The sequence below is a fragment of the Dendrobates tinctorius genome, unplaced genomic scaffold, assembly GCF_039654945.1.
Source record: "Dendrobates tinctorius isolate UK_male_01 unplaced genomic scaffold, ASM3965494v1 ptg000250l, whole genome shotgun sequence".
NCBI classification, from domain to species: Eukaryota; Metazoa; Chordata; class Amphibia; order Anura; family Dendrobatidae; genus Dendrobates; species Dendrobates tinctorius.
Genome location: NW_027361917.1, coordinates 52,632,782 through 52,659,284, shown reverse-complemented (window position 1 = coordinate 52,659,284; position 26,503 = coordinate 52,632,782). Strand labels below are relative to the sequence as shown.

At 43.5% G+C, this 26,503-nt stretch overlaps 1 protein-coding gene across 1 annotated transcript in view; it reads right to left on the bottom strand.

The window, feature by feature from the left end:
- The window catches only part of MYCT1 (MYC target 1), a 143,027-nt gene extending 124,560 nt beyond the window's left edge, over positions 1-18,467 (bottom strand). The window contains exon 1 of the mRNA XM_073557691.1: positions 18,257-18,467. Coding sequence (XP_073413792.1) covers positions 18,257-18,347 — 91 coding nt within the window. The 5' untranslated portion in view covers positions 18,348-18,467. The remainder of the gene's footprint in view (positions 1-18,256) is intronic.
- Positions 18,468-26,503: the final 8,036 nt, after the last annotated feature.

The window sequence follows — 26,503 nt, the reverse complement described above, 5'->3', positions numbered from 1 at the left end:
AAAACATTTATGGCAAAGCTCATTAGGATTATCTTATGTATTTGCTATTATTACCTAAAAACATTGCTTTTAAGGAAAAACAGTGTATATGGTTGATGAATACATTTAAAAGTGCAAGAGCTGATACTACCTGGGATAACGACATAGAGGAGGCTGCTACATTTACATTGCTTCATTGTGCCTGAAGAAAGGACTGTTTATGTTATTCATTTGTACTGGAGAAAGCTGTTTTCATTTTGGAGCTGTAAAGTTTATGACAATACACTTTATGCTAGTTTGCTATAAACACCCTTTGCATATCCGAGCGGCTACCAGAGAGCTGAATGCTATAATACACTGTATGGTCAAACGTACAGTGGGGCAGCAACACATTACACCCACCTGTAATTTTATGACTTCCCATTCTCAATCTGTAGGCATTAACATGGTGTTGGTACCCTATTTGCAACTAAAATTGTTTCCATTTTTCTGGGAACTGTGGTGCCTAGGATAACCCATTGTTAAAAGCTGTATTACAAAGAGTTAAACAGAGTACACCAACGCCTCAGGATGGCAGCAGAGATGAGAGTTGAATGTCCAGCTCACAAGCTGACCAGTAGTAATACAGCGAAATAACCACTAGGTGGCAACAGAATAGTCAGAGAGCCAAATAGTAATCAGGAAATAACGTAGTACAAAGGGGGAATCCAAAACACTGTGTCAGGAGAGCGCAACAGGTCAGTACCGGTCAGTAGCAGAGGTATCAGAAGGTAGAGACAAATCAAGCCAGGGACGAGCCAAAGTCATATACCAGGGAATCCAAACACACAGAGAGATAAGGAGCAGAGGATGGCAGAAGGAAGGTAAACAGACACCGGTATAGTCAGAAGTACGCAGCAGGACAAATCAGGAACTCACCAGAGCCAGCTACACACACCAAAGGCAAGCAATATCACTGACACTGCACACAGGTTGCAGCACAAATATATAGTAGACCTGACAAAGAAACGAGGCAGGGAAAATTAACCTTTGACATGACCAGACCAGGGAAAGGAGAGACAAAGCAAAACCCGAACTGGATCATGAAGGTACCCTCCTTTCAAGGGGGGCCACTGGACCCCCAGGTTTCCCAGGAAACTGCATATGAAAAGCGTGAACCAACCGATCAGCATGGACTGATCACGTCGGGACCCAAGATTGATCCTCCGGATCGTAACCCCTCCAATGTACCAAGTATTGAAGCAAACTACGAACAATCCGAGAGTTGACAATACGTTTAACTTCATATTCAGTTTGACCATTCACAGAAACAGGAGGTGGAGGAGGTGGAGACTCAGCAAAGGCAGGTACAAACGGTTTAAGAAGGTTACTAAGAAATATATTGGGGTTCCGAAGCAACGGAGGCCAGCGTAAGCGAAAGGCAACTGGGTTGACAACCTCAATGATCTCGTATGGACCAATAAACTTGGGACCCAGCTTTACGGAAGGAAGTTTCAGACGAATGTTCTTAGTAGACAATCACACTTTATCTCCTACCAGAAACTTAGGTCCTACAGATCGTTGCTTATCAGCAAAATGTTTCTGTCTGCCTTGGGCCACCCCAATGTTCCTCTGAACCTCCCTCCAAACCTCCCCCAACTGTTGAATCGCCGAATCAGCCCCTGGACACCCCGAATCCAGACTGGAAAATTCACAAAAGTGGGGGTGAAAACCGTAATTACAGAAAAACGGAGAGGTGCCAGTGGACTGATTAACCTGATTATTGAATGCAATCTCAGCCACGGGTAACAAGGAACACCAATCATCCTGCTGAGATGTGGCAAGACACTGCAAAATCTGTTCCAGAGTCTGATTGGTCCTCTCCATCTGACCATTGGTCTTGGGATGGTAGGCAGAGGAGAAAGTCAAACTAATCCACAATCTCTTGCAAACCGCCCTCCAAATCTTAGGTGCGAATTGCACCCCTCTGTCAGCAGACACCACGTTCAGAGGCACGCCATGCAACCGTACAATGTACTCAATAAACAATTTAGATAGTGTTTCAGCATTAGGTATTCCTGCCAAGGGAACAAAATGCACTTGTTTTTGCTAAACATGTCAACCACTACCCATGGCTGGTTGTCAAAAATGAGGGGGAACCCACGCCGTGTTTTTATTATTTATTTAACTCATTAAAAAATACTGTGTGGGGACCACTCTATTCTTGATAACTAACCTTGCTGAAGCTGACCGCTGAGGGTTGCAGCCTGCAGCTGTCGGTTTTCTCAAAAATACAGGGGAACCCACGTTATTTTTTATTATTATTTATTTATTTATAGTGTAGACGGCGGCAAATGAATGCTCCCATCAGCTGCCGCCTGCTCTCACTGTTAACAGTTGATTAGAACTCTCAACATTGTCCCCTGCTAGCACTGATCGGAGCACGAGCAGGGGATTTTGATGTAAGCTGTCTTCACTTCAGCACACGGCGCCGGAAAACAGCGCAAACAGTACCGCTTATTTCCAGGTACCCGGTACGTGTCACATTGATGACACACGAGTGTTATCAGTGTGCACGTGTGCGGGATGTTTTGCGGCCAGTGCTGCTACCAGAAACACTGACATATGAAAGAGCCCTTAGTGAACTCGATCATTTACTGAACTTTGGCAGACTTTTCCAGATTTTTAGGAAAAAGCTCGAGAATTTGAACAAATATCCAAATGTGCGAATGTGCAACGTTCATGCCAAATTTGACATTGGCGAAAGCTTTCCAAACAAGTTCTCTCATCTCTAGTCATTATCACTAATTTTAATGTATTACGGTCAAATAGGCGGGCAATAAATCTATTGTCTGCAGTGTGTATTACACACAGCCCTGCTACATACCCATAGATATACACAGCTCTGCTAAATGCACAATACATACACATAGATATACATTTCTGCTACATGCACATAGACATACGTGGCTTTGCTACATGAACACTACGTACACATAGACATACATGGCTCTGCTACATGGACAGAGACATACACTGCTCTGCTACATGCACACTAAATGCACATATAGACATACACAGTTCTGCTGCATGCTCATAGACATACACATAGACATATATGGCTCTGCTACATGTCCATAGATATACACAGCTCTGCTACATGCACACTACATGCATATAGACATATTGATACACACTATAAATTACCACATCTTGCAATTTCTGGTCAGGACCTCCATGGAGGTTGCAGGAGTTGAGCAGTTACAGGACCTTCCACTGAATTAACTCAAACACCTTCAGGTCATGTGACTGACCTTAAAGACTCTGGAATTACTTCAGCAGAAAGTCCTTCAACTTATTGACCACTCTTCATTAGTAAGTTGTGGGCTTGATTCCACCGGAAAATACAAATGGGACATCAACCCCACAAATATGAAACCCCACTTGCCACCATGACAGGGCAAGTGGGAAGAGCTGGGCAAAGCGCTAGCTTTGGGCTGCTATTTTTAGGCTGATTGGGCCAATATTCATGGGAATACCAGCCCCCAGCTGTCTGCTTTAGCTTGGCTGGTCATCAAAAAATGAGGGGAATCAGCACTGTTTTTTTAAATTATTTATTTATATAATAAAAAATGGCATGGGGACTCCTGAATTCTTGATAACCAACTTGCTGAACCTAACAGCTGAGGGTTGCAACCTTGTTGTGCAACCCTCAGCTGCAAAACATCACTGCTCTAGAGGAGATATGCATGGAAGAATGGGCCAACCAGGGCCGCCGTCAGCACCTGGCGCACCTGGGCAACTGCCTGGGCCCTGGCGAGACAGGGGGCCCACCAGGTGCGGGCTGGGCCGTGTGGCAGAGAGGCAAATGCCCCCCGGGCCGCTCCCCAGCACCTGGACAGGGCCGGCCCGGCCGTACAGCAAATTGTACGCGGCAGTGCCCTCTGTACTGTGACGCGGCTGGCAGCAGACACAGCCCCCCACGTCACAGTGTATCACGCCGAGGCCAGGAGCTGTGCACAGCCGTCACCTTGATGGGTGCACAGCTCCCGCTCCCTCTCTACTTCCGGGTCAGGTGTCGGGCCTGTACGATGATGTCATTGCTCAGGCGCTGACATGCTGACATGTACCTGGACACTGGATGCAGAGAGGCGCTGCTGTGAGTTCGTTTTCCCCTTCACCATTGAGGTCTGATGAACTCCCTCTTCTGGTGAAGGAAGGTAGTGAGGCTGATTACAAAGCACCTGAGCAGAATGATGATGACTGGGTGACTGGAATTGATGACTGGATATAAGGCAGCCGACACCCTTCTGCCTTGCGGGTGATTTCTCTGAGGGATTCTAGGAGACCAGTCTGATTCCTGCTCCTCAAAAGCTAAGTTTTCTGCTGTGTTTTTTGCATTTGTGTTTTGGTTTTGTTTTGCCTTGTTTTTCTGGATTTCTGCCTTCCCCTGCTGGGTGAGCTGAATTCCTTTTTGCTCTGTCTTCAGAAAATACCGGAGTACTGATATAGTCTTTTTAAAGCCTAGCGTCTTCATGGCTTTTTTCCCTATCAGTCTGTTTGCCCTTGTTTTTGAGAGGGTTTTGGTGGATTGCAGACAGCAGCTTTTCTATTCTGTCCTATTTAGTTAGCTTGGGCCCCATCATTTGCTCAGCCTATCTTTCTATCTGTGTGAGTGTTTTTTCATCTTGCTTCACCGTCATTATATGTTGCGGGCTGCCTATTGCTTCGGGGTCTGCTCTGGGGCAGTTTAGATTTCCCTTTCTGTCTTTAGGCTATGTAGTTCTCCGGCTGTGATCGAGGGGTCTAGGGCACCGTAGGAACCCCCCACGGCTACTGCTAGTTGTTGTTAGGTTCAGGGGTCTGCAATCCGATAGCTGCCAACTTCTCTGGTTTTCTGAACTTAGCTAGTATTTCTGTTTTTGCCTCCTACGGTGACTCATTCATAACAAGGCGCTGCTGGGGAGAGGCTGTGAGGTAAGTATGGGAAACTTTTTTTTTCTAAAATGAATTCAGTGGTTGAGGGGGCAGCACATGATGGAGGGGGGTGAATGGGGCTGTACATGATGGAGGGGGGTGCGGGGGCTGAACATGTTGAAGTGGGGGGAGTGGGGCTGCACATGATGGAGTGGGGCTACACATGATGAAGTGGGGTGAATGGGGCTGTACATGATGGAGTGTGGCTGCACTTGAAGATGGGGGTAAGGGGGATTGCACATAATGAAGGGGGATTGTACATGATGAAGGGGGAGTAGGGCTGCCCATGATGACTGGGGGTAAGGGGGATTGCACATGATGAAGTGGGGGGAGTGGGGCTGCACATGATGAAGTGGGAGGAGTGGGGCTGCACATGATGAAGTGAGGGGTAAGGGGGACTGCACATGATGACGTGGGGGGTAAGGGAGACTGCACAGGATGAAGTGGGGGGTAAGGGGGACTGCACAGGATGAATTGGGGGTAAAGGGGACTGCACATGATGATGTGGGGGTAAGAGTGACTGCACGTGATGATGGGGGAGTGGGGCTGCTCATGATGAAGTGGGGGGTAAGGGGGACTGCACATGATGAAGTGGGGGTAAGGGGGACTGCATATGATGAAATGGAAGGGGGATAGGGGGCTGCAAATGATGAAGGGGCACTGCAGATGAAGTGAGGGGTGATAGGGGACTGCAACGGATGAAGTAAGGGGACTTCAAATCAAAGTGGGGGGACTACAAATTATGTGGGGAGAGGATGGGGGACTGCAAATGATGAATACAAAGTTCCTGTATACAATGGCACTTAGTATTGTGTTTTTTCAATTAATGATCAGTATTGTAGTATTCAGTCACTATGTGGTGGTAATATGTGGTTTGGTCATGGTGTGGCCTTATTTGTTCCTTGTATGTGGTATTATTCGGTGACTACGTGGTGGTAATATGTGGTCTGGTCATGGTGTGATGATATTTGTATCTTGTAGGTGGTATTAATGGTTGTTTAAAAAAATGTAAATGTATGTGACTCATTCCCTTAAAGAAAAATACATAAATATACATTTATTTTTAATAGTTTAGAGTAGAGTAGAGCCCGGCCGAAAGAGTCTACCGTGTCGTGGTATCAGCTTAAAAATTATTTTGGCCAGAACAGAAGCTGCTGGTTATGAATGTGACCTGGCGTTTGATGGGAACTGTTAATATCTGATCGGTGAGGATGTGGTGGTGAGTTTTTCCAAAAGTGGGCGGTGGGACGGTGGAGGCGGAACTGGTGTGGAACCTGGCATATAAGGGGTTGACTTATATAAAGTCCCTCTGCTGTATGGTATTGTATAAATTACAATAGCTATCACTCATGTAAGAAGTGAAATCTGGCATTGTACTATACCTATATTTCTCTGCTGTATCTGTGCATCATGTATCGTGGTATGTGTTAAAGGGGGGGGTCCACTGAGACTCTTTCGCCCGGGGCCCTCAAAAACCTGGAGCCGGCCCTGGGGCCAACATACCACCAACAGTGTGTGTCAACCTTGTGAAGACTTACAGAAAACATTTGACCTCTGTCATTGCCAACAAAAGATATATAGCAAAATATCGAGATGAACTTTTGTTAATGAACAAATACTTATTTTCCTCCATAAATTGCAAAATAAATGTTGCCAAATCATACAAGGTGATTTTCTGGATTTGTTTTCTCATTTTGTCTCTCATAGTTGTGGTCTACCTATGATGTCAATTACAGGTCTCTCTCATCTTTTTAAGTGGGAGAACTTGCACAATTGGTGGCTGACTAAATACTTTTTTCCCCACTGTAAGAGCAAAATTACTTTGTAAGGACTGCAAAGTTGTGAGATATACTCTTCTGTTAACCATGAGAATATTATAATTTATTTTTATTTTTTGGGAGGGGCTAGGACTTCTACTATGGGGCCCCGTGATTTCTGTGTACGCCCCTGATGCTGCAGATATAGCAGGGCCCAGAATGCTGATCCCTGTATAATCCTGCCCACACCACTGACTATTAGCTTTATATGTACACTGTACATTGACAGAAAACTGCTAACAAATCTGCCCTTTATCTATTTTTAAACATATTTGTACAAACTGTAGCAGGCCCGGATTGGTAATATAACCAACCGGGCATTTTCCCGCTGGGCCGCTGTCATGTGGGCCACAGGCGGCAGCGCCCAATCATCTGGCCGCTTGCCAGCTGATGCGGCCACTGGCCTGGCTGTTGCTCCTGCCACCTGCCCTTTGCGGGCATGGCGGTTATAGTTTCCAACCCTCCCGCACTGCAGGGAGATAAGCCGCCACGCCCCCCCCACACACCCCATCCTCGCCGTAGCATGAGACCTCCCCCCCGCAGCCACTCACAGAGTCGCTTGCCTGCTCTCTCTCTCAGGGGTCACATGATCAGGAGCCTTTGTCCAGACCCCTGATCATGTGACTGCTGACTCCGCCAGTCCTGTGACCTCATCACAGGTCCTGTGCGCTCAGCCTTGGTGTCTGCAAGACTCTGCTGTGCCGTTGTCATGGTGCTGGATGAGGTAAGTATGTGTGGGGTCAGGAGGAGTTAACAGGGTAGATGTAGCAGAGCTGTGTGTGTAAGAGGTGTACGGAGCGGAGCCGTGTGTGTACGAGGTGTACGGAGTGGAGCCGTGTGTGTACAAGGTGTATGGAGCGGAGCCGTGTGTGTGTACGAGGTGTATGGAGAGGAGCCGTGTGTGTGTGAGGTGTACGGAACAGAGCCGCGTGTACGAGGTGTACGGAACAGAGCCGCGTGTGTATGGGGTATACAGAGCGGAGCCGTGTGTGTACGAGGTGTACGGAGCGGAGCCGTGTGTGTACGAGATATACGGAACAGAGCCGCATGTACGAGGTGTACGGAGCGGAGCCGCGCGTGTGCAAGGTGTACAGAGCGGAACCGCATGAGTACGAGGTGTACGGAGCAGAGCCGCGCGTGTACGAGGTGTACGTAGCGGAGCCGTGTGTGTACTTGGTGTACGGAGCGGAGCCGCGTGTGTATGGGGTATCCCGAGCGGAGCCGTGTGTGTACGGAGTGGAGCCATATGTATACGGAATGTACGGAGCGGAGCCAAGTGTGTACGAAGCATACAAAGTGGGCTTTTCCCACGGCCGCAGGAGTACATGGCAGAGCCCCGAGGAGCATTTTAAAACTCACACATGACGTTTCACCTGAAGTGATGTGCTGGAAGCTGACCGGAAATTAGATAATTTCTTGAGGAGATTGTGACGGAACCAGGAATGCTTCAGATCCATCACCGTGTCCTCCTCTGACAGCGCAGACAGCAGGATCGCCTTGGAATCGGGGATGCCGGCCATGTGAGCGGATCATGATATGTCCTGCACCTGGAGGCTCAGGTGGGCACTACAATGGGAGCCGGGCTGCTATAGTATCTTTATAGAATATTTCTTTATTTCTTTCTCTCTTTTTCTTTCTCTGTTCTTTCTTTCTCATTCTCTGTTCTGTCTTTCCCTCATTTTCTTTCTCTCTCTCTGTTCTTTCTTTCTCTCTCTAATCTTTCTTTCTTCTTTCTCTCTCTCTCTGTTCTTTCTTTCCCCTCTTTCTTTTTCTTTCCTCTTTCTTTCTCTCTGTTTTTTCTTTCTTTTCTTTACTACTTTCTTTCTCTCTCTGTTCTTTCTTCTTTCTCTCTCTGTTCTTTCTTTCTCTCTTGCTCTCCTTTCTTTCTCTCTTTTTTCTTTTTTCTCTCTCTCTCTGTTTTCTCTCTTCCTTGGTGCCAATAATGCCAGCCACTGTGCCCTCAGTAACAGTCAGTGTGATCAGCAGTGCTAAATGGGTGCGATTAGGCGTGGACATGGGTGTGACTAGTTGCGAAATGGGTGTGGCCGGGGCGTGGCCTAAAATTTGCAGACGGCGCGCTGCGCGCCGCAGTCTTTGTCCCTCTTTCCCGTCTTCAAAAGTTGGTAGGTATGATAAGGGCAGCTATGACCAGGGGGTCTGGTTGCCCAATGGATAGCAGTTCTGCCAGGAATTCTGTCGCCGTGCGTACAAAAGGGGACAGAGCTTTGGGAGGAGTACTGTACCTAAAAGCAATAAATAGGACTGAGCTGAAATACTGGGCACAGCTGTGACTACATGTTATATAGTCGTGGTAATCTCCTCTCACTTCTTGTAACCTACAAGTGTACAAAGATATTATATAGTCACCATGTGACTAGTGGGCCTGTGTAACTTCAAATGCCAGGGCTGAATTTTAGTCCCAGTCCGGCCCTGAACTATAGACCATTATATGTTCCAGGGTTAATGGAAAGTTGTAAAACTAAAGAGCAGAAAACTGTGTCACTGTCAGGCAAATAATATGTGCAATCCTTTATAACGTCCATCCACCTAATTGGAAATGACACAGCTATGGGATCAGGATTCCGTAACACTGACTTCAATGCTAGCTGTAAGTTTTAAAAGATATACAACTTCCCATATTTTGTACAAAACACAGGATGTTTTTCATGACGATAGTCCACATACTGCACCTGGAAGCACAAGGCCTGCAGTACATACAGTCATTGATGGAACGTCGAGATTCCAGGATTTACTGGTAATTTGGTACTTAATTCCTCCTCCAATCTGCTGGTGTTCTGCAGGCAATGCAAATTAATTACAAATTTTCAAATCCCAATCACATGCAATAAAAAACATACAAAATAGTCAGATCAAAGAAGATGTTAAAATATGCACCGTGCTTATTTTACAGTAAGTACAGAAGAGATATGGATAGGCCAAATTAAATTATAATGGGGCGAAATCGCAAGCAGATCCACTTGATAATAACATGTTGAATTTCCTATAAGAAAATCCTGAATGCAGGGACATATTTAAAAATAATAGAACCCCTTAGCAAAATTCTTAATTCCCCCATCCTCCAAGAAACCAAGAAAAAAAATGGCGGGGTCACGATACATTGACACAGTCAAAGAAGGGAATGCCTCCCAACTTTTAAAGCCAGGGAGAGGTTCTTATTGCGTGTGTCAGTGTCACTCACTACTATATCCTTTCATGGTCCCCATAGAGTTTGATCACCTCTTCTTTCGGAATTCACCCCACAAATTGTATGGTAACCCCACATAGTGAGTTCCTTAAAAGTTCCCCTCACAGACAGTATGCTAAATGCACAGTGCTCCAACCACAGCATGAATCCCTACCAGTGTCTCCCACATGATATTATGCTCCTACAATTCCCCTATACATATTATGTTGCCCCTACAGTGAACCTACACACACTATAATGTCCCGATACCCCCCCACACACATAAGGCTTCCACAGTGACCCTGAGCACAGCATGATTACCCCCAAAGTATGATTGCCTCCACAGTGACACACTTCCAACATTTTGCCGCCAATATTCCCATAGTATTGTGCCTAAAATGACCCCCACGCAATCACAGTGTGTCACCTCACTTCCTCCCCCACCGTATTATACTTCAACACAGTAAGATTCCCCCACATTATGATGTCCCCTCAGCATTATGCCACCACATAATATGATTCACACAGATGTATGATGCCCCCCCACAGTATTATAGCCTCACAGTACAAGTTGACCTACAGTGGGGGAAATATGTATTGGATCCCCTGCTGATTTTGCAAGTTTTTCCACTGATAAAGACATGAACAGTCTACAATTTTAAGGATAGGTTCATTTTAACATCGAGAGATAGAATATCAAAAATAAAATCCAGAAAATCACATTGTATAAATTATATAAATTTATTTTCATTTTGCAATGATAAATAAGTATTTGATCCCCTACCTACCATTCAGAGTTCAGGCTCCTACAGACAAGATAGAAGCTCCTAATCAACTTGTTACCTGCGTTAAAGACAGGTGTCTTACACAGTCACCTTTATAAAAGACTCCTGTCCATAGACTCAATTAATCAGTCACACTCTAACCTCTACAACATGGGCAAGACCAAAGAGCTTTATAAGGATGTCAGGGACAAGATCATAGACCTGCACAAAGCTGGAATGGGTTACAAAACCATAAGTAAGAGGCTGGGTGAGAAGGAGACAATAGTGCAATAGCAAGAAAATGGAAGAAATGCAAAATCACTGTCAATCGACATAGATCTGGGGCACCATGAAAAATCTCACCTCATGAGGTATCCTTGATCATGAGGAAAGTGAGAGATCAGCCTAAAACTAAGCGGGAGATCTTGTTAATGGTCTCAAGGCAGCTGGGACCACAGTCACCAAGAAAACCATTGGTAACACATTACGACGTAAAGGTTTAAAATCCTGAAGTGCCCGCAAGGTTCCCCCTCCTCAAGAAGGCACATGTGCAGGCCCATCTGAAGTTTGCCAATGAACACCTGGATGATTATGTGAGTGATTGGGAGAAGGTGCTGTGGTCAGATGAGACAAAAATTGAGGTCTTTGGCATTAACTCAACTCGCCGTGTTTGGAGGAAAAGAAATGCTGTCTATGACCAAAAGAATACCATCCCCATTGTCAAGCATGGAGGTGGACACAATATGTTTTGGGGGTGTTTCTCTGCTAAGGGCACAGGACTACTTCACCGCATCAATGGGAGATTGGATGGAGCTATGTACCGTAAAATCCTGAGTGACAACCTCCTTCCCTCTGCCAGGACATTAAAAATGGGTCATGGATGGGTCTTCCAGCAAGACAATGACCCAAAACATACATCCAAGGCAACAAAGGAGTGGCTCAAAAAGAAGCACTTTAACCCCTTTCCGACGTAATAGTACACCAACGTCGAACTCCCTTTCATGTGAGCTCCCGCGCTGTGCTCACATCTTTAACTAATTAAATGATGCTGTCAAACGGTGAAAGCAGCATTTATCTTGCACTTCCAGCCATAGGCTGGAAACCCGCCCACCGGTGACCCTCGTCACGTGATCGTGGGTCACCGGTTCGTTGGCATGACAGCCAGAAATCTCCTGGAGACATCTATGGTTGTCAGCGCCGGCTTGCTGTGAGCGCCACCCGATGGTCGGGTTATGGCAGCTTCTAGAAGCGTGCCAAAAGTAGAAAAAGAATGTCTTTAAAAATGTTTAAAAAATTAAAAAATATAAAAGTTCAAATCACCCTACCCTTAAAATTATATAGACTGTTCATGTCTTAGTCAGTTTGGGCAAACTTCCAAAATCAGCAAGGGATCAAATACTTATTTCCCGCATTGTACACACAATAGGATGGATCTGCACAGCCACACCACGCCACACTATGAATTCCCACAGTCCCCACAAGTATTGAATGATAAAACAAAAACTACTTTTCTCGCCCTGTTCTTCCAATATGCTACTTGACTCTGTGCATTGTATGGATGGAGGTTCTACGTTGCAGGCGCGATCTGGTGATGTCTTCACATCTGCTGTGCTGAGACTAAGATGCGCAGGCCGAATGGTGAAAGCGGGAGTCAATGGCTGTGTGCTTTGCCATTGCAACGGTATATGCATCCTAACTGTACCATTGAAATCGAATGACTGGACCTGCAGGCATCATCCACCGAACTCATTGGCCCCATAGCAGTTGGGTAGTGTGCCGCTATTAGCAGTAAGCCCTTGCCTGAGTGTGTGAACACAGAAAATTGCAAAGCAATTATGCAAATTACTTGTGCCTAAAATTGTGAGTCCTCATGGTTCAGTATTACACAGTTTGGTGCATTCACAGGATGTATGCTTTATATATGAGCTTTTTTGCTTTAACAGGCCTAAAGCCGTTATTATGGCTGTTTTCTCCAACGTCATTGGGTAACTATCTATTTTGCATTGTGTATGGAAACGTGCTCTCCTATTAACCCCTTACCTACAATTGACGTAATATTCCGTCCATGTGACCATGGACCTAATTACCATGGACGGAATATTACGTCATCGCAATCAGCGGCGCCCACGTGGTGAGCGCCGCTGATCGCGGCCGAGTGTCAGCTAATTATCATAGCTGACACCCGGCACAATGTGTCAGGGGCGGTCACGTTAACCCCTTGCACACCGCGATCGTGTTTGATCGCGGTGTACCGGGGGTTAAAGGGAAGCATCGGCAGGGAGGGGGCTCCCTCCGTGCTTCCCTGAGCCCCCCACGGCAGCGCAATGTGCAGCGCTGCTGCGGGGGACTCCTTTCCTGCAGGTCCCCGGATCCAATATGGCGACGGGGACCTCCGGGGGCCTGCAGGAAGCTGGCTTCCTCAGTGCCTGCAAAGCGCAGGCATGAGGAAGCCTGTGCAGTGCCTGTGATAGATCGCTGATCTGTCACAGGACAGTGATGTCCCCCATGGGACATTGTAATAAAGTAAAAAAAAAATAAAAAAAAAGTGTAAAAATAATTTTAAAAAAATCGCCAAATAAATTAAAAAAAAAAAAAAATATTCCCCAATAAATTCATTTTTTGGAAATAAAAAAACAAAAAAAACAATAAAAGTACACATATTTGGTATCGCCGCGTCCGTAACGACCCGCCCTATAAAACTGTCCCAATAGTTCACCCCTTAAGCGAACTCCTTAAAAAATAAAAATAAAAAACGAAGCAAAAAATAATGATTTATTATCATACCGCCGAACAAAAAGTGCAATAACGCGCGATCAAAAAGACGCATATAAATATCCATGGTACCGCTGAAAACGTCATCTTGTCCCGCAAAAAATGAGCCACCATACAGCATCATCAGCGAAAAAATAAAAAAGTTATAGCTCGCAGAATAAAGTGATGCAAAAATAATTATTTTTTATATAAAATTGTTTTCATTGCATAAAAGCGCCAAAACATAAAAAAACGACCTAAATGAGGTATCGCTGTAACCGTACTGACCCAAAGAATAAAACCGCCTTATAAATTTTACCGCACCCAGAACGGCGTAAACGCACCACCCAAAAGAAATTCATGAAACGCTGGTTTTTGTAAATTCTGCGTCCCAAAAAACGAAATAAAAAGCGATCAAAAAATGTCACATGCCCGAACATGATACCAATAAAAGCGTCAACTCGTCCCGCAAAAAATAAGACCTCACATGACTCGGTGGGTCAAAATATGGAAAAATTATAGCTCTCAATATGTGGTGATGCAAAAACTATTTTTACAATAAAAAGCGTCTTTTAGCGTGCGACAGCTGTCAAACATAAAAACCGCCATAAATAGTAAATCAAACCCCCCGTTATCACCCCCTTAGTTAGGGAAAAATAATAAAATTTAAAAAATGTATTTATTTCCTTTTTTCCCATTAGGGTTAGGGCTAGGGTTAGGGCTAGGGTTAGGGCTAGGGCTAGGGCTAGGGTTAGGGTTAGGGTTAGGGTTAGGGCTAGGGCTAGAATTGGGGGTTTCCACTATTTGCGTACATCAGGTGCTCTCCAAACGCAACATGGCATCTGATCTCAATTCCAGCCAATTCTGCATTGAAAAAGTCAAATGGTGCTCCTTCCCTTCCAAGCCCTGCCATGCACCCAAACAGTGTTTTACCCCCTCATATGGGGTATCAGCCTAATCAGGACGATTTGCAAAACAACTTTTGGGGTCCTATTTCTCCTGTTGCCCTTAGGAAAATAAAAATTTTGGGGCAAAAATATCATTTTTGTGGAAAAAATTTTTTTTGTTATTTTCACGCCTGGGCGTTATAAACTTCTGTGAAGCACTTGGGGGTTCAAAGTTCTCACCACACATCTAGATAAGTTCCTTGGGGGGTCTAGTTTCCAAAATGGGGTCAATTGTGGGGGGTTTCCACTGTTTTGGTACATCAGGGGCTTTCCAAACGCGACATGGTGTCTGATCTCAATTCCAGCCCAAAAAGTCAAATGGCGCTGCTTGCCTTCCGAGCTTTGCCATGTGCCCAAATAGTCATTTACACCCACATATGGGGTATCAGTGTACTCAGGACAAATTGCACAATAACTTTTAGGGTCCTGTTACCCTTGGGAAAATAAAAATTGGGGGTGAAAAGATCATTTTGTGGAAAAAATATGATTTTTTAATTGTACCGCTGTGCATTATAAACTTCTGTGAAGCCCTTGTGGGTTCAAAGTTCTCACCACATATCTAGATAAGTTCCTTAGGGGGTCTAGTTTCAAAAATGGGGTCACTTGTGGTGGGTTTCCACTGTTTAGGTACATCAGGGGCTCTCCAAACGCGACATGGCGTCCGATCAGAATTCCAGCCAATTTTGCATTGAAAAAGTCAAACAGCGCTCCTTCCCTTCTGAGCTCTGCCATGCGCCGAAACAGTGGTTCCCCCCACATATCAGGTATCAGCGTGCTCAGGACAAATTGCACAATAATTTTTGCAGTCCAATTTCTCCTGTTACACTTGGTAAAATAAAAAAAATTGAACCTGAAGTAATTTTTTTTGTGAAAAAAAGTTAAATGTTAATTTTTTTTAAATATTCAAAAAATTCCTGTGACGCACCTGAAGGGTTAATAAACTCCTTGAATGTGGTTTTAAGCACCTTAAGGGGTGCAGTTTTTAGAATGGTGTCACTTTTGGGTATTTTCTATCATATAGACCCCTCAAAGTGGCTTCAAATGTGATGTGGTCCGTAAAAATAAAATGGTGTTGCAAAAATGAGAGATCGCTGGTCAACTTTTAACCCTTATATCTTGCTAGCAAATAAAAATTTTGGTTCCAAAATTGTGCTGATGTAAAGTAAACATGTGGCAAATGTTACTTATTAACTTTTTTGTGTGCCATATCTCTGTGATTTAAGGGCATAAAAATTCAAAGTTGGAAAATTGCGGAATTTTCAAAATTTTCGCCAAATTTCCGTTTTTCTCATAAATAAACGCAAGTTATATGAATGAAATTTTACCACTAACATGAAGTACAATATGTCACGAGAAAACAATGTCAGAATCACCGGGATCCACGGAAGCGTTTCAGAGTTATGACCTCATAAAGGGACAGTGGTCAGAATTGTAAAAATTGGCCCGGGAGTTAACGTGCAAACCACCCTTGGTAGTGAAGGGGTTAAGAATTCTAGGTTCTACACATAAGTATTCATTCTAATTCCCTGGTTTCCTGCAATACAAACCAGACTCATATTAAGCATCCTGTTTAAGCAGAATCATAAAAAATTAAGCTAAAGGTTAACAAATAGATTATAGAACAATACAAAATCACAGACTACTACAATGCCCTGCATTCCACGACCGGTGCCGCATCCCAAATACATGAATATTCTTTGATTTATTGCAGTAAATTAAATTCTTTTCAAAATACATTTGCTAATGCTCCGGAGAATATAAATTCTAGGCCATTAGCAGTCTAAATTTCTGCCTATGTAGCACTGGCTATTAATGAATTTGCAGGGTAAGAGTTCACTCACACTGGCGTATGTTCTCTCATACAAGAGAATCGGGCCAATTATGCTACTGACACTCAGCTCAAACTCTGTCATCTGAGTGTGAGCCTATTCTCTCGCATGAGAGAATCACAGCACAGGTGCTGAGATGATGGAGGATGTAATCCCTCCATCTTCTCCATTGCCTCTATGCGGGTATATCAGATTGCACTCAGATGACATCCGAGTGCAGTCTGATGTTTCATGCGCACTCATGTGAAAACGTGTGAACATGGCCTATGGTCTACTGTTCCTTGCAGGTAAGTCTAGTGCTTTTAGCCAAGGAGTCTGTCTTTCTATACGATCTTGTGAGTGCCTTGATCATGGTCTTAATCAGTCACGAGTTACTATTGAAGCACCAGACACCGGCTGACAAAATCCAGATTAAATACCTGATAAGAAAATCAACTGCATTCATTTTTTTTCTTACATGGCAAATGGAGGAAACTATTTTTTTCCAAGTTGCTTCTTGAAAAATCTGCCAAATTTAATTTTAAGAGAACATTCCAAATACATCTTAAAATAAAAAAAAAGGAAAGTCAAAATGTTTATGAGTTAGATACAGTATAAAACTAATTGTATATTCTTTCCAAAAAAAACTTAAAGAATATTAAGGGGACATTGTTCTTTGCTCACACTAATTGCTGCAATTTTTATCTTAAGAGGGACAATTTATTTTATAATCTTTTATTTTTTTATAGCACTAATATATTCCGCAGCGATTTACAGTTTGCACACATTATTGTCACTGTCCCCAATGGGGCTCACAATCGAAATTCCCTATCAGTATGACTTCGGATAGTGGGAGGAAACCCACACAAACATGGGGAGAACATACAAACTCCTTGCAGATGTTGTCCTTGGTGGGATTCAAACCCAGGTCTCCAGCGCTGCAAGGCTGCAGTGCTAGCCACTGAGCCACCATGCTGCCTATGTGAACATTCACACACACACACACTGCATTGTTATTGCAGTGATGTTCCAGTGATGTTACCATTTTTGAGCATTCTGGATTTTTTCTGTTTTTACCACAGCTTGCCCTATATGTGCCATTTTATTTACCATAACCCATAGGAGGACAAAATGGAATATAGCAATTCAGAAAATCCATTCAATACAACTGAGCTGTTTCTTCAGCATGAGCATGAATTCCTGCAACACATTTACAAGGTGAGAAGAATATACCAAGAGGAATATTATTTTAAGTTCTTTGCATTGATAGTTTATAGTCAATATTTGTTTCTGGTATGTATTAAAAAAAAGATTCAAGAAAATATTTTTTTTGCCAAACTATAACTATTGCAACAAGGAAGTTTTCCAAATCATGGAAAGTTAGAAATCACGGACCCGTGGAAGCGCTCGAGTAGCGCGAAACGGCCGTTGTCAGCCATTTGACACTCTTGTTATCACATCCCCGACGTGACATGTAATTATGTGTCAATAAATCTTCACTATTATCTCGCAGAGTGCGACCTTCTTTCTTTGGAAACCACAAGTGATTTGTTATGAGGTCAAGCACCCGGGAATCCTCCATGTGAGCTCACCGCCTGCTGCAAGCCACGGATCCTAGCACGGTAACAGCGGTGCCGCCCGCTTCTTCTTTTTTATTAACATATATAAATATTGCACACAACTCCACCAATCAGTGTTATATTAATGACTATCAATGACAATATTTACTGACTTATTCTTATTATGTCAATATACTCTTCTTATCCAATGAAAAGACGTGATGAAGATCAGTGATACAGACAGTGTGGTCAAATAGGAAACTATGGATACATATAAATATACGGTAAAGTCTTAGAATAAAGGTAAATCAGTTCGGTTAAGGCAAAGTAGTTATATGAACCAGAACTCCATCCATTCCTGCCAGACTATAATTCAAGCTTTATACAGTATTAGTAATACCAGTCACTAAAGGACAAAGCACATCTGAGGCCTGGATCTGATCTTTGGACAATCTAGCAGCTACACGTACAACCTGCATCGATGCTCTTACCGACAAAGTTGTCCGGTAGGGTCGTAAAGCACGTCATGTTCTTTGGCTCAGCATAACACGTGAAGTTCTGATGAACCGTGATGTTACCCATATCCAACGTAGGAATCTACTGTATGACAAGTAGGTCCAAGTCAATCATGCAAGAACTGAGAAGGTGAGTAGGTTTCAGTGGCAGACTGAGTGAGTTAGTCTACATCCCTAGTGCACTTTGGTTGTGTCAAAGGAAGCATGAGTGTAGCACATTTCCTGCATTTATACTCAGAGTGAACAAGCCACTTCTTATCTCAGGACACCACTCAGTTCCTGAGACATGGAACAATTTCCTTCTCGTCATTTCCCCAGTTGCACTGGACTCTAAACAATGCATAATTCCACGGCATTCTCAAACATGCTGGACTTACACTAGGCTGTGATCTCTAAGGTCCTGGAGCACGACTCTAATTTAGTGTCTTTTCTCTGGGTGTATGAAGTGGCCCTCAATACTGTAGTGAGGAGATTGAGTACATGAGATGAAGGAGGTGCAGTGTGAAAGTTTACAATGGATGACCTACAGAATTCCATTCCCGAAATAACCAGCTTCCTTTGTTTACTGTATATTCCAGTGTTCCCACATATCTCTTCCTTATCACGTCTCCTTACAAATGTTAACTTTCTCTTATCTCATATGTGACTAATTGTAAATTCAAAATAACCATTTACCATTTATTACTATCAAAATTTTTATATTACTACAAATATTTTGTATACAAATAGTCTTTTCAACTTTTATTTTCATTTTTATTGATTGGCAAACAAATCTTGAAAAGGCTTGAGAAACCACTTACTATTCATTGCTAAATTAAATACATATAATGTTATTTTAAAACTAAATATATTTAAAGGGTGACTACAGTATTGTTCAAAAGTTTGGAAACACCTGTTCATGCAGTGGTTTTCCTTTTTATGAAGGAAACAAGTGGTAAAGAAACACATCAGTATATGTGTACCAAATTAAGTGTTAATCCATAGGTTCCTCAAAGAACCCCCTCTTTTACTCTGATAGCAGAATTACATAACCTTGGCATTCCCTCAAGCAACTTCATCAGGTAGTCACCTTGAAATGCTTTGACTAAATAGGTATGACTAATTAGGAGTTAATTTGTGGACCCATCGGCCTTCAAAAAGTGTTTTCGACGATCACTGTTGACTGTTGAGGCTTATTCGACAATTATTGAAAGACAGAATATGGAAAAAACACAACTAAAGAGAAAGAATCTAAGATAAAAACAAAATGAGCAAATACCATGTAGCAAGTAAATTAATAAATAGTAATAGTACTTGTAAATAAAATAGTTAACATCGTTTTGATCAAACATTCGTAAAAGCCATCCTACTGCAACAAGGTGTACCCAATTGGGACGGTACCCAACGCTTGTGGTTCACCTCTCTGTGTGTCAGCATAGATAAGGGCAGAGCAGGACTCATTATTGAACATGTCACCAATTTTCTAAGTAAATGTATTTCTAAAGGTTCTTTTGACAAGAAATAATACCAGTTGGTTCAACTGATGGCCTATAAAAAGGTCTTTCAGTACCAAGGTGCCACACAAGAAACATCTCATGAAGGGTAAAACCATTGAGCTATACCAATACCTTTGAAACCTTATTGTTGCAAAACATACTGATGCCATTGGTTACAGAAGAATCTCTAAAATACTAAAGGTACCAGTGAGCACTGCTGGGGCCATAATTCAGAAGTGCAAAGAACATTATTTCACCATTAACCGGCCACAACCACGCACTACCCGCGATATTTCAAATAGAGGAGTGAAAATAATTATCAGAAGAGTTGGCCAAGAGCCAAGAACCACATGTGGAGAGCTACAGAAAGCCTTGGAATCAGCAAGTACAATTGTTTAAAAGAAAACTATTAGTAATTCGCTCAACCTCCATGGCACATTCACCACTCAAGACTCCATTGCTGAACCAAAATAATATTCATGTGCATTTAAAGTTTTTTCTCAACAACATTTAGAGAAGCCTGTGAGATCTGGAGAATATAGCCTAGTCAGATGAGACCAAAAGTGAACTCTCTGGATGCAATAATACACACCATGGAATATCACCCCAAAACACCATACCAACATTGAAATTTTTAGGTGAGAAGCCGTTGGTGTAGGACTGCTTTTCAGCATATGGCACGGGTAAACTCCATATAATTGAAGGAAGTGTTACACTCAAAGGTGGACCCACTGTGCCACAAACCAGACCTACCCTGGAGTGGCGTGACTAAGCATCTAACTTTGTTGTTCACTGGAGCCTCTAGTGATAAGGTCAAGCTTGTGCGACTGGTAGCGGCAAGATACCACTCTCATGCGACTTCCGGCAGCAGCAGCTGACCCCAAGAACCTAAGCCATTTAGTCATATTCCTTGACAGGGCAGGACAGCTACTAGGATAGGTTCAAACTGTGCGGACAGGAGGGCCACTTGAGACAGGTTTAGACTGTGCAGTCATCATATAGTGGACAGGGCGGCCACAGGCACATTTTCAGACTGTGCTGACACGACGGTCACAGGCACAGGTTAGACAAATTGATCTCAAGAAACAGTTCAGGCACTGCCACCACCAAGCTGACAGGAGCAAAAACTATACTGGACTAATGGGACACAGGATACGGGAAACATTAACCGACTAGGGACGGGGGACCTGGCATCATACAGATGCACATGCTAAACAACCTAACAGTAACTATAGGATTTGCTCAGGCACCTGACTATTCGGGAGTGTGCCTTTTATACAAGCTGCCTCCCAGCTATTGGGTGGGAGACATCTTGCAGGTGATCTACATTATACTAAATGTCTCTCAGCAACAAGCCCCTTTAAGAACAGGGTAGGCACTCCACCGTGAACTGTGGTGCATACACCAGGAAGCAGGAGGGACATTCCAGCAGACCACGTCGAGGGGCTGGGGTGGTGAGTAAGCTAGCGTCCCTGCATGGGGGGGAAGGGGTCACCATGCAGAGGCACAGGCAGTAGCATTACTGGAAGGATGAATGGACAAATGTCCACAGACATTCTTACATAGTAATTAAGGTTGAAGGAAGACTAAGTCCATCTAGTTCAACCCATATCCTATCCTAACCTTCCCTAGCATGTTGATCCAGAGGAAGGCAAAAAAAAAACCATGTGGCAATCACTAAGCTTCAAATTGGGGAAAAAAAATCCTTCCCGACTCCACATATGGCAATCAGACTAGCTCCCTGGATCAACGCAATATCAAGGAAACTACTGTATATAATAACCTGTAATATTACACTTTTCAAGAAAAGCATCTAGCCCCTTCTTAAATTTTAGTAGGGAATCACTCATTACAACATCATACGGCAGAGAGTTCCATAGTCTCGCTGCTCTTACAGTAAAGAATCTGCATCTGTAATTATGATTAAACTTTCTTTCCTCCAGATGTAGAGGATGCCCCCTTGTCCCCGTCACAGGTCTAAGAGTAAAAAGATCATTAGAAACGTCTTTGTACTGTCCCCTTGATAAAAATCTGCCACCTATCACGATGACAAAAATGAATTGAGGGTGAACATCTCATCCACACAATGTTTCCACACACACACACAGCCAAGGAAACTCTCAATTGGTTTCAGAAAAAGAAAATGAAGCTGCTAGAATGGCCTAGCCAATCACCTGATTTGAAACCTACAGAAAATTTATGGAAGGACCTCTAGATCAGAGGTCATAGAAGTGTGTCGCCCTCCCAGGGCTGTGGGGTACATGGTACCGGGCCGGTATCAGCGGGAGGTTGCACGGCAGCAGTGACCTGGTCCGTGGCCCTGGGCGCCCAATTAATAGGGGAGATTGAATGGTGTAAATGCAATGGATTAGATGAATAGTTTGTGACGCCACCTGTGGTGTTCGGCAATTGAGATGTTAAGCTGACGCTGCATGCAGATCCTCTGGGACTGGTGGTGTGGTGCAGCAAAGATGTTGAAGCTCCCCACAGGTGGAGCTGTAGTCCCAGGGCAGTGTAAAGGAAATGATGGTTGGTAGACGTGAATGGTGCAGCAATGTAGCAGTGTTGGGGATGTTGGTGCTGGAATGAGTAGAGGACACAAGGGCTTGTAGTTCCAAAGCTTTACTCACAGTTTGTTGTGCAAACAGGTGCCTACCTCCGTGCTGTGTCCTCCGGGTCAGGGGCTCAGTCAACCTCCAAGCAAGATGGAATGCTCCCTTCCAACACTCCGCCAACATGTGCCTTTCTGAACGTCTCCTCTAAAGCGCCTTTGAGTGAAGTACTCCCAGTACTGAGTTACACTGGAGTTCCTCCTGTCAGATGTCCCCAAGAAATATACTTGTACGGCAGACAGCTGTAGCCTGCTTCGGGGACTCCTTACTCCTAAGTCCCGGCTCACTATCCAAGTTGCTGTTGTGCCCTCAAGTCTTAGATGGGAGTAGTACATTTACAGCCCAATACTCCACCGGTGTCTGCTGTAGGACCCTTAGTATCCATACAACCTCGGGGATCGGGCTCGGCCTTGCACTTAGAACTTCTAGGCAGGGTTCTCTTCTAACCCACGTCCTCTGTTCCCTTTTACTCCTACGTTCCATACTAGTCTTTTCCTCCTTATCGAAGATCAGGTTTTTTTTCAATGTCTTTCTCTTTCTTTCCTTTCCCGTGCCAGCAGACCCAGGTCACTGTGATCTGCTGCAGCACTTCCTTCCTTCATCCCTCTCTCAGGGATCTCCTCTCTCCACTCCACTCTCCTGAACTGAACTGAACTGACTGACTGACTGAACTCCTAACCCTTCCCACTCTTTTATGTATTCTAACTCCACCCGCCTCCCAGCACCTTTCGTGTTCCAAGCAGGGAGCCACCAAAGGTGCTCTGCTACACTCCAAGCAGGGAGCCGCAATGTGGCTTTGCTACACTACTTTGTGATGATGGGTACAGGTGTTGGAGTGTGGTCAGGAGCCTCCAACTTACCTGAATGGTGGGGTACCACACCTCAGGAGGAGGTGCAGTACCTCTGTGGCAACTGAACCCTCAGGGGCGCCACAGAAGGAACTCACAGAACCTTCAGGATTTGACGAGTGTTTATGTTAGAGAATGGGACAAATCATACCTGAGCAATGGATGCAACGAGTTTCTCCATACAGGAGGCATCTTGAAGCTGTCATTACCAAAAATGCTTTTTTTTCCTGTGTCATTTCTCATTATTATACATATCTTTATTTTTTAAGTACAAAAATATCCCCCAGTCATGGGAGGCTGGGGCAGCACTCTCTGTTATCTCATGTAAGTTAACTCTAGCACCTCAATTATTTGACTTTCACTATGCATCTTATGTTTTTGATGGTGGATAATTCCCACTATGTTATGCACTCCTTGTCTATGGCATTTTTGCCTTTACATTTATAATAGTGGGTTAATCCCTGCATTTGTGTGCACTCTTTACTTATGTTAATCTTGTTAATTAGCGAGCTACATATATAATATAGCACAGATGCACTTTATTTAGCACACAGATACTTTATCCCCTGTTTTTCACTTGTTGTTAAATTGCCCATAGTAAGCTATAATATTAAATAGGGGATTTTTTGTCATTACTTCTTTTGTGTGCTATAATAAGATGTTTTACTGATTGCTTACATCTGTTAAGGTGCAGTTGTTGTTACTTATGCCCGCTTATGCCTGCATTAGCAATGATGCTCTGTTTTTAATTCTTTTATAATAAAATATATTTGTTTTTTGCTAAAACTTGTTAGCTCTCTAGTTCTTGCATAATTGTCTTGACAAAGGGAAGTTGGTATATTATATCTTTATTTATGCACATCTATGGCTTGATTTCTTTGCTTCTTTGCCTGTGTGGATTGAATGGGTTGTTACCGATATCTGGGAAGAATTTCATGTCAAAAGCATTCACACTGTGGACGTTTTAACAGACAGAACCTAAGATAAATAGAAAATGAGAAAATACCCTGTAGAAAGTAAATTAATATATACAGTAGTACATAACATAAGGTACTTAGTTCACATTGTTTAATCAAAAAAGCGTAAAAGCCATCCCACAAGGTGTACCCAATCGGGAAAGTTCCAAACTCTTGTAGTTCACCTCACTATGTGTCATCATCAGACATCAAAATAGATAAGGGCAAAGCAGGACTGGGTTCTGATTGATCAGACACCTTCCCATGGAAGGCTATATAAGCAAAATGAACAGCCCAAAAAGGGGAAGCTTGTACAAACAACCCCTGCTGTACATGACCTATTCTGCTGAGGTTAAGTTCATCATCAGCACCTCAGATATCAGCCCTCATAAATGGCGCACAGACATCTCAACATCAATCTTTCAGAGAGAACTGTGAGAAGCAGGCCTTGATGATCGAATTGCTACACAGATGCCACTACTGAGGACCGCAAAGAAGAGACTTGTTTGCGCCAAGAAACACAAGGACTGAATATAAGATCAGTGGAAATCTGTACTGTGGTCTGATTAATCAATATTTGCGATGTTTGGTACCAAATGTCTTAATTTCCTGAGATGCAGAAAGGCGAGCAGCTTGTTTCTATATGTGCAGCACCACCAAGAAGCATTGATGGTGTTAGGGTGCTTTGCTAGTATACTTTTGGTGATTTACTCAAAATCAGGCACACTTATCCAGCAAGGCTACCACCTCATTCTGCAACGACATCTGTTGAGAACTAATTTTCTGGTCTGCCTCTGGTTTCTGGTGAGGGAGCTGGTTGTGCTGACAGAGGAGTTGTGAGTTCTCTTTCCGGGCTCCCTCTGGTGGTGGCAGGAGGTAGTGAAGCTGATCTAATTAACAGAGACCTGCCACCTGATAATGAGGAAGAGGATTGGACATCTGGAATCTCAGACTGGATTTAAGACAGCCAACTCTCTATTCCCATGCTGGTGATTTTTTCCTGCCCCCTAAGGTCTTAGTTTCCAGCTCAGTTCCTGCCTTCTCAAGCTAAGTTGTCTTTACTAATGTTCACATTTGATTTGGTTTGGTCTATTCAGTTTTTTGTGTGGTCAGCCAGCCCCGGCTGGGGCTGTGCTGAATTTCCACTCTTATGTCACTGTATGTGCCAGTTTGCTTTTTGCCCCTTATTAGATTGGCCTCCTTTTGCTCTGTTCTCAGAATATGCCAGAGTGCTGATATAGTGGGAGAAGGCTAGTGACTTCAGGGTATTTTTTGCTATCAGAAGTGTTGGACATTTTTGCAGGGTTTTTTGGCGTGATTGCAGACAGTATCTTTCCTTTCCTGTCCTTTCTAGCTAGTATGGGCCCCATCATTTGCTCAGCCTATTTTCCTACCTGTGTTCGTGTTTTCATCTTGTCTTACCCTCAATACATGTGTGGGGACTGTCTATTCCTTTGGCGTCTCCTCTGGGGCCGTTTTATATTTCCCCTTTTCTTGCTTTAGGCTTATTTAGTCCTCCCGCTGTGACGAGGCATCTAGAATCATCGTAGGTACGCTCCACGGCTGCTGTTAGTTGTGTGGTTAGGATCAGGGGTCTGCAATCCGCATAGTTACCAACCTCTCTGGTTTTCTGTGACTTGGCCTGGACTTGTTTTCCTCCTCGGTGACCCATTCATAACAGACATCCCATTGCACTTAGTGAACTATTATTTGAGTTGCAACACAAGAATGACCCAAAATATAACTGCAGGGTATGTAAGAGCTATTTGACCAAGAAGGAAAAGAATAGAGAGCTGCATCACATTACATGGCTTCAAATCAAATTACATTGTTTCGGATGAGTTGGACCAGCAGTTAATAAGTGCTAAGCACATCTGGGAACTTCTTCAAGACTGTTTTAAAGCCATTCCAGTTGACTATCTGATAAAGTTGCTTGAAAGAAAGTCAAAAGTCTGTAAAGCAGTCATCGCAGTAAAAGGGGGCTAGATGAAGTAATCTAAGGTTAAACACATATTCTGGTTGGCTTCCCATTTGTTAATTTACTCCTAGCTACCATGTACCATATATCCTTTTGTGATTTTGCTTCCTTCAGTCTAAATTTACAATGTGCACATTCCAATAACAACAAGGAAAACAACTGCATTAACAGGTGTGTTCAAACTTCTTACCAATACTTTATACTTCCAACTAACTATTCAGATTTGGTATGACCAGATCCATAAAATCCGTAAATGCCATAAAGACAAAAAATCAAAAAGTTAAACGTGGAATTTTAGTTGTCATACCTTCCTAAAATTCTGCAATTAAAAGTCATAAAAACGTATGTACCCTA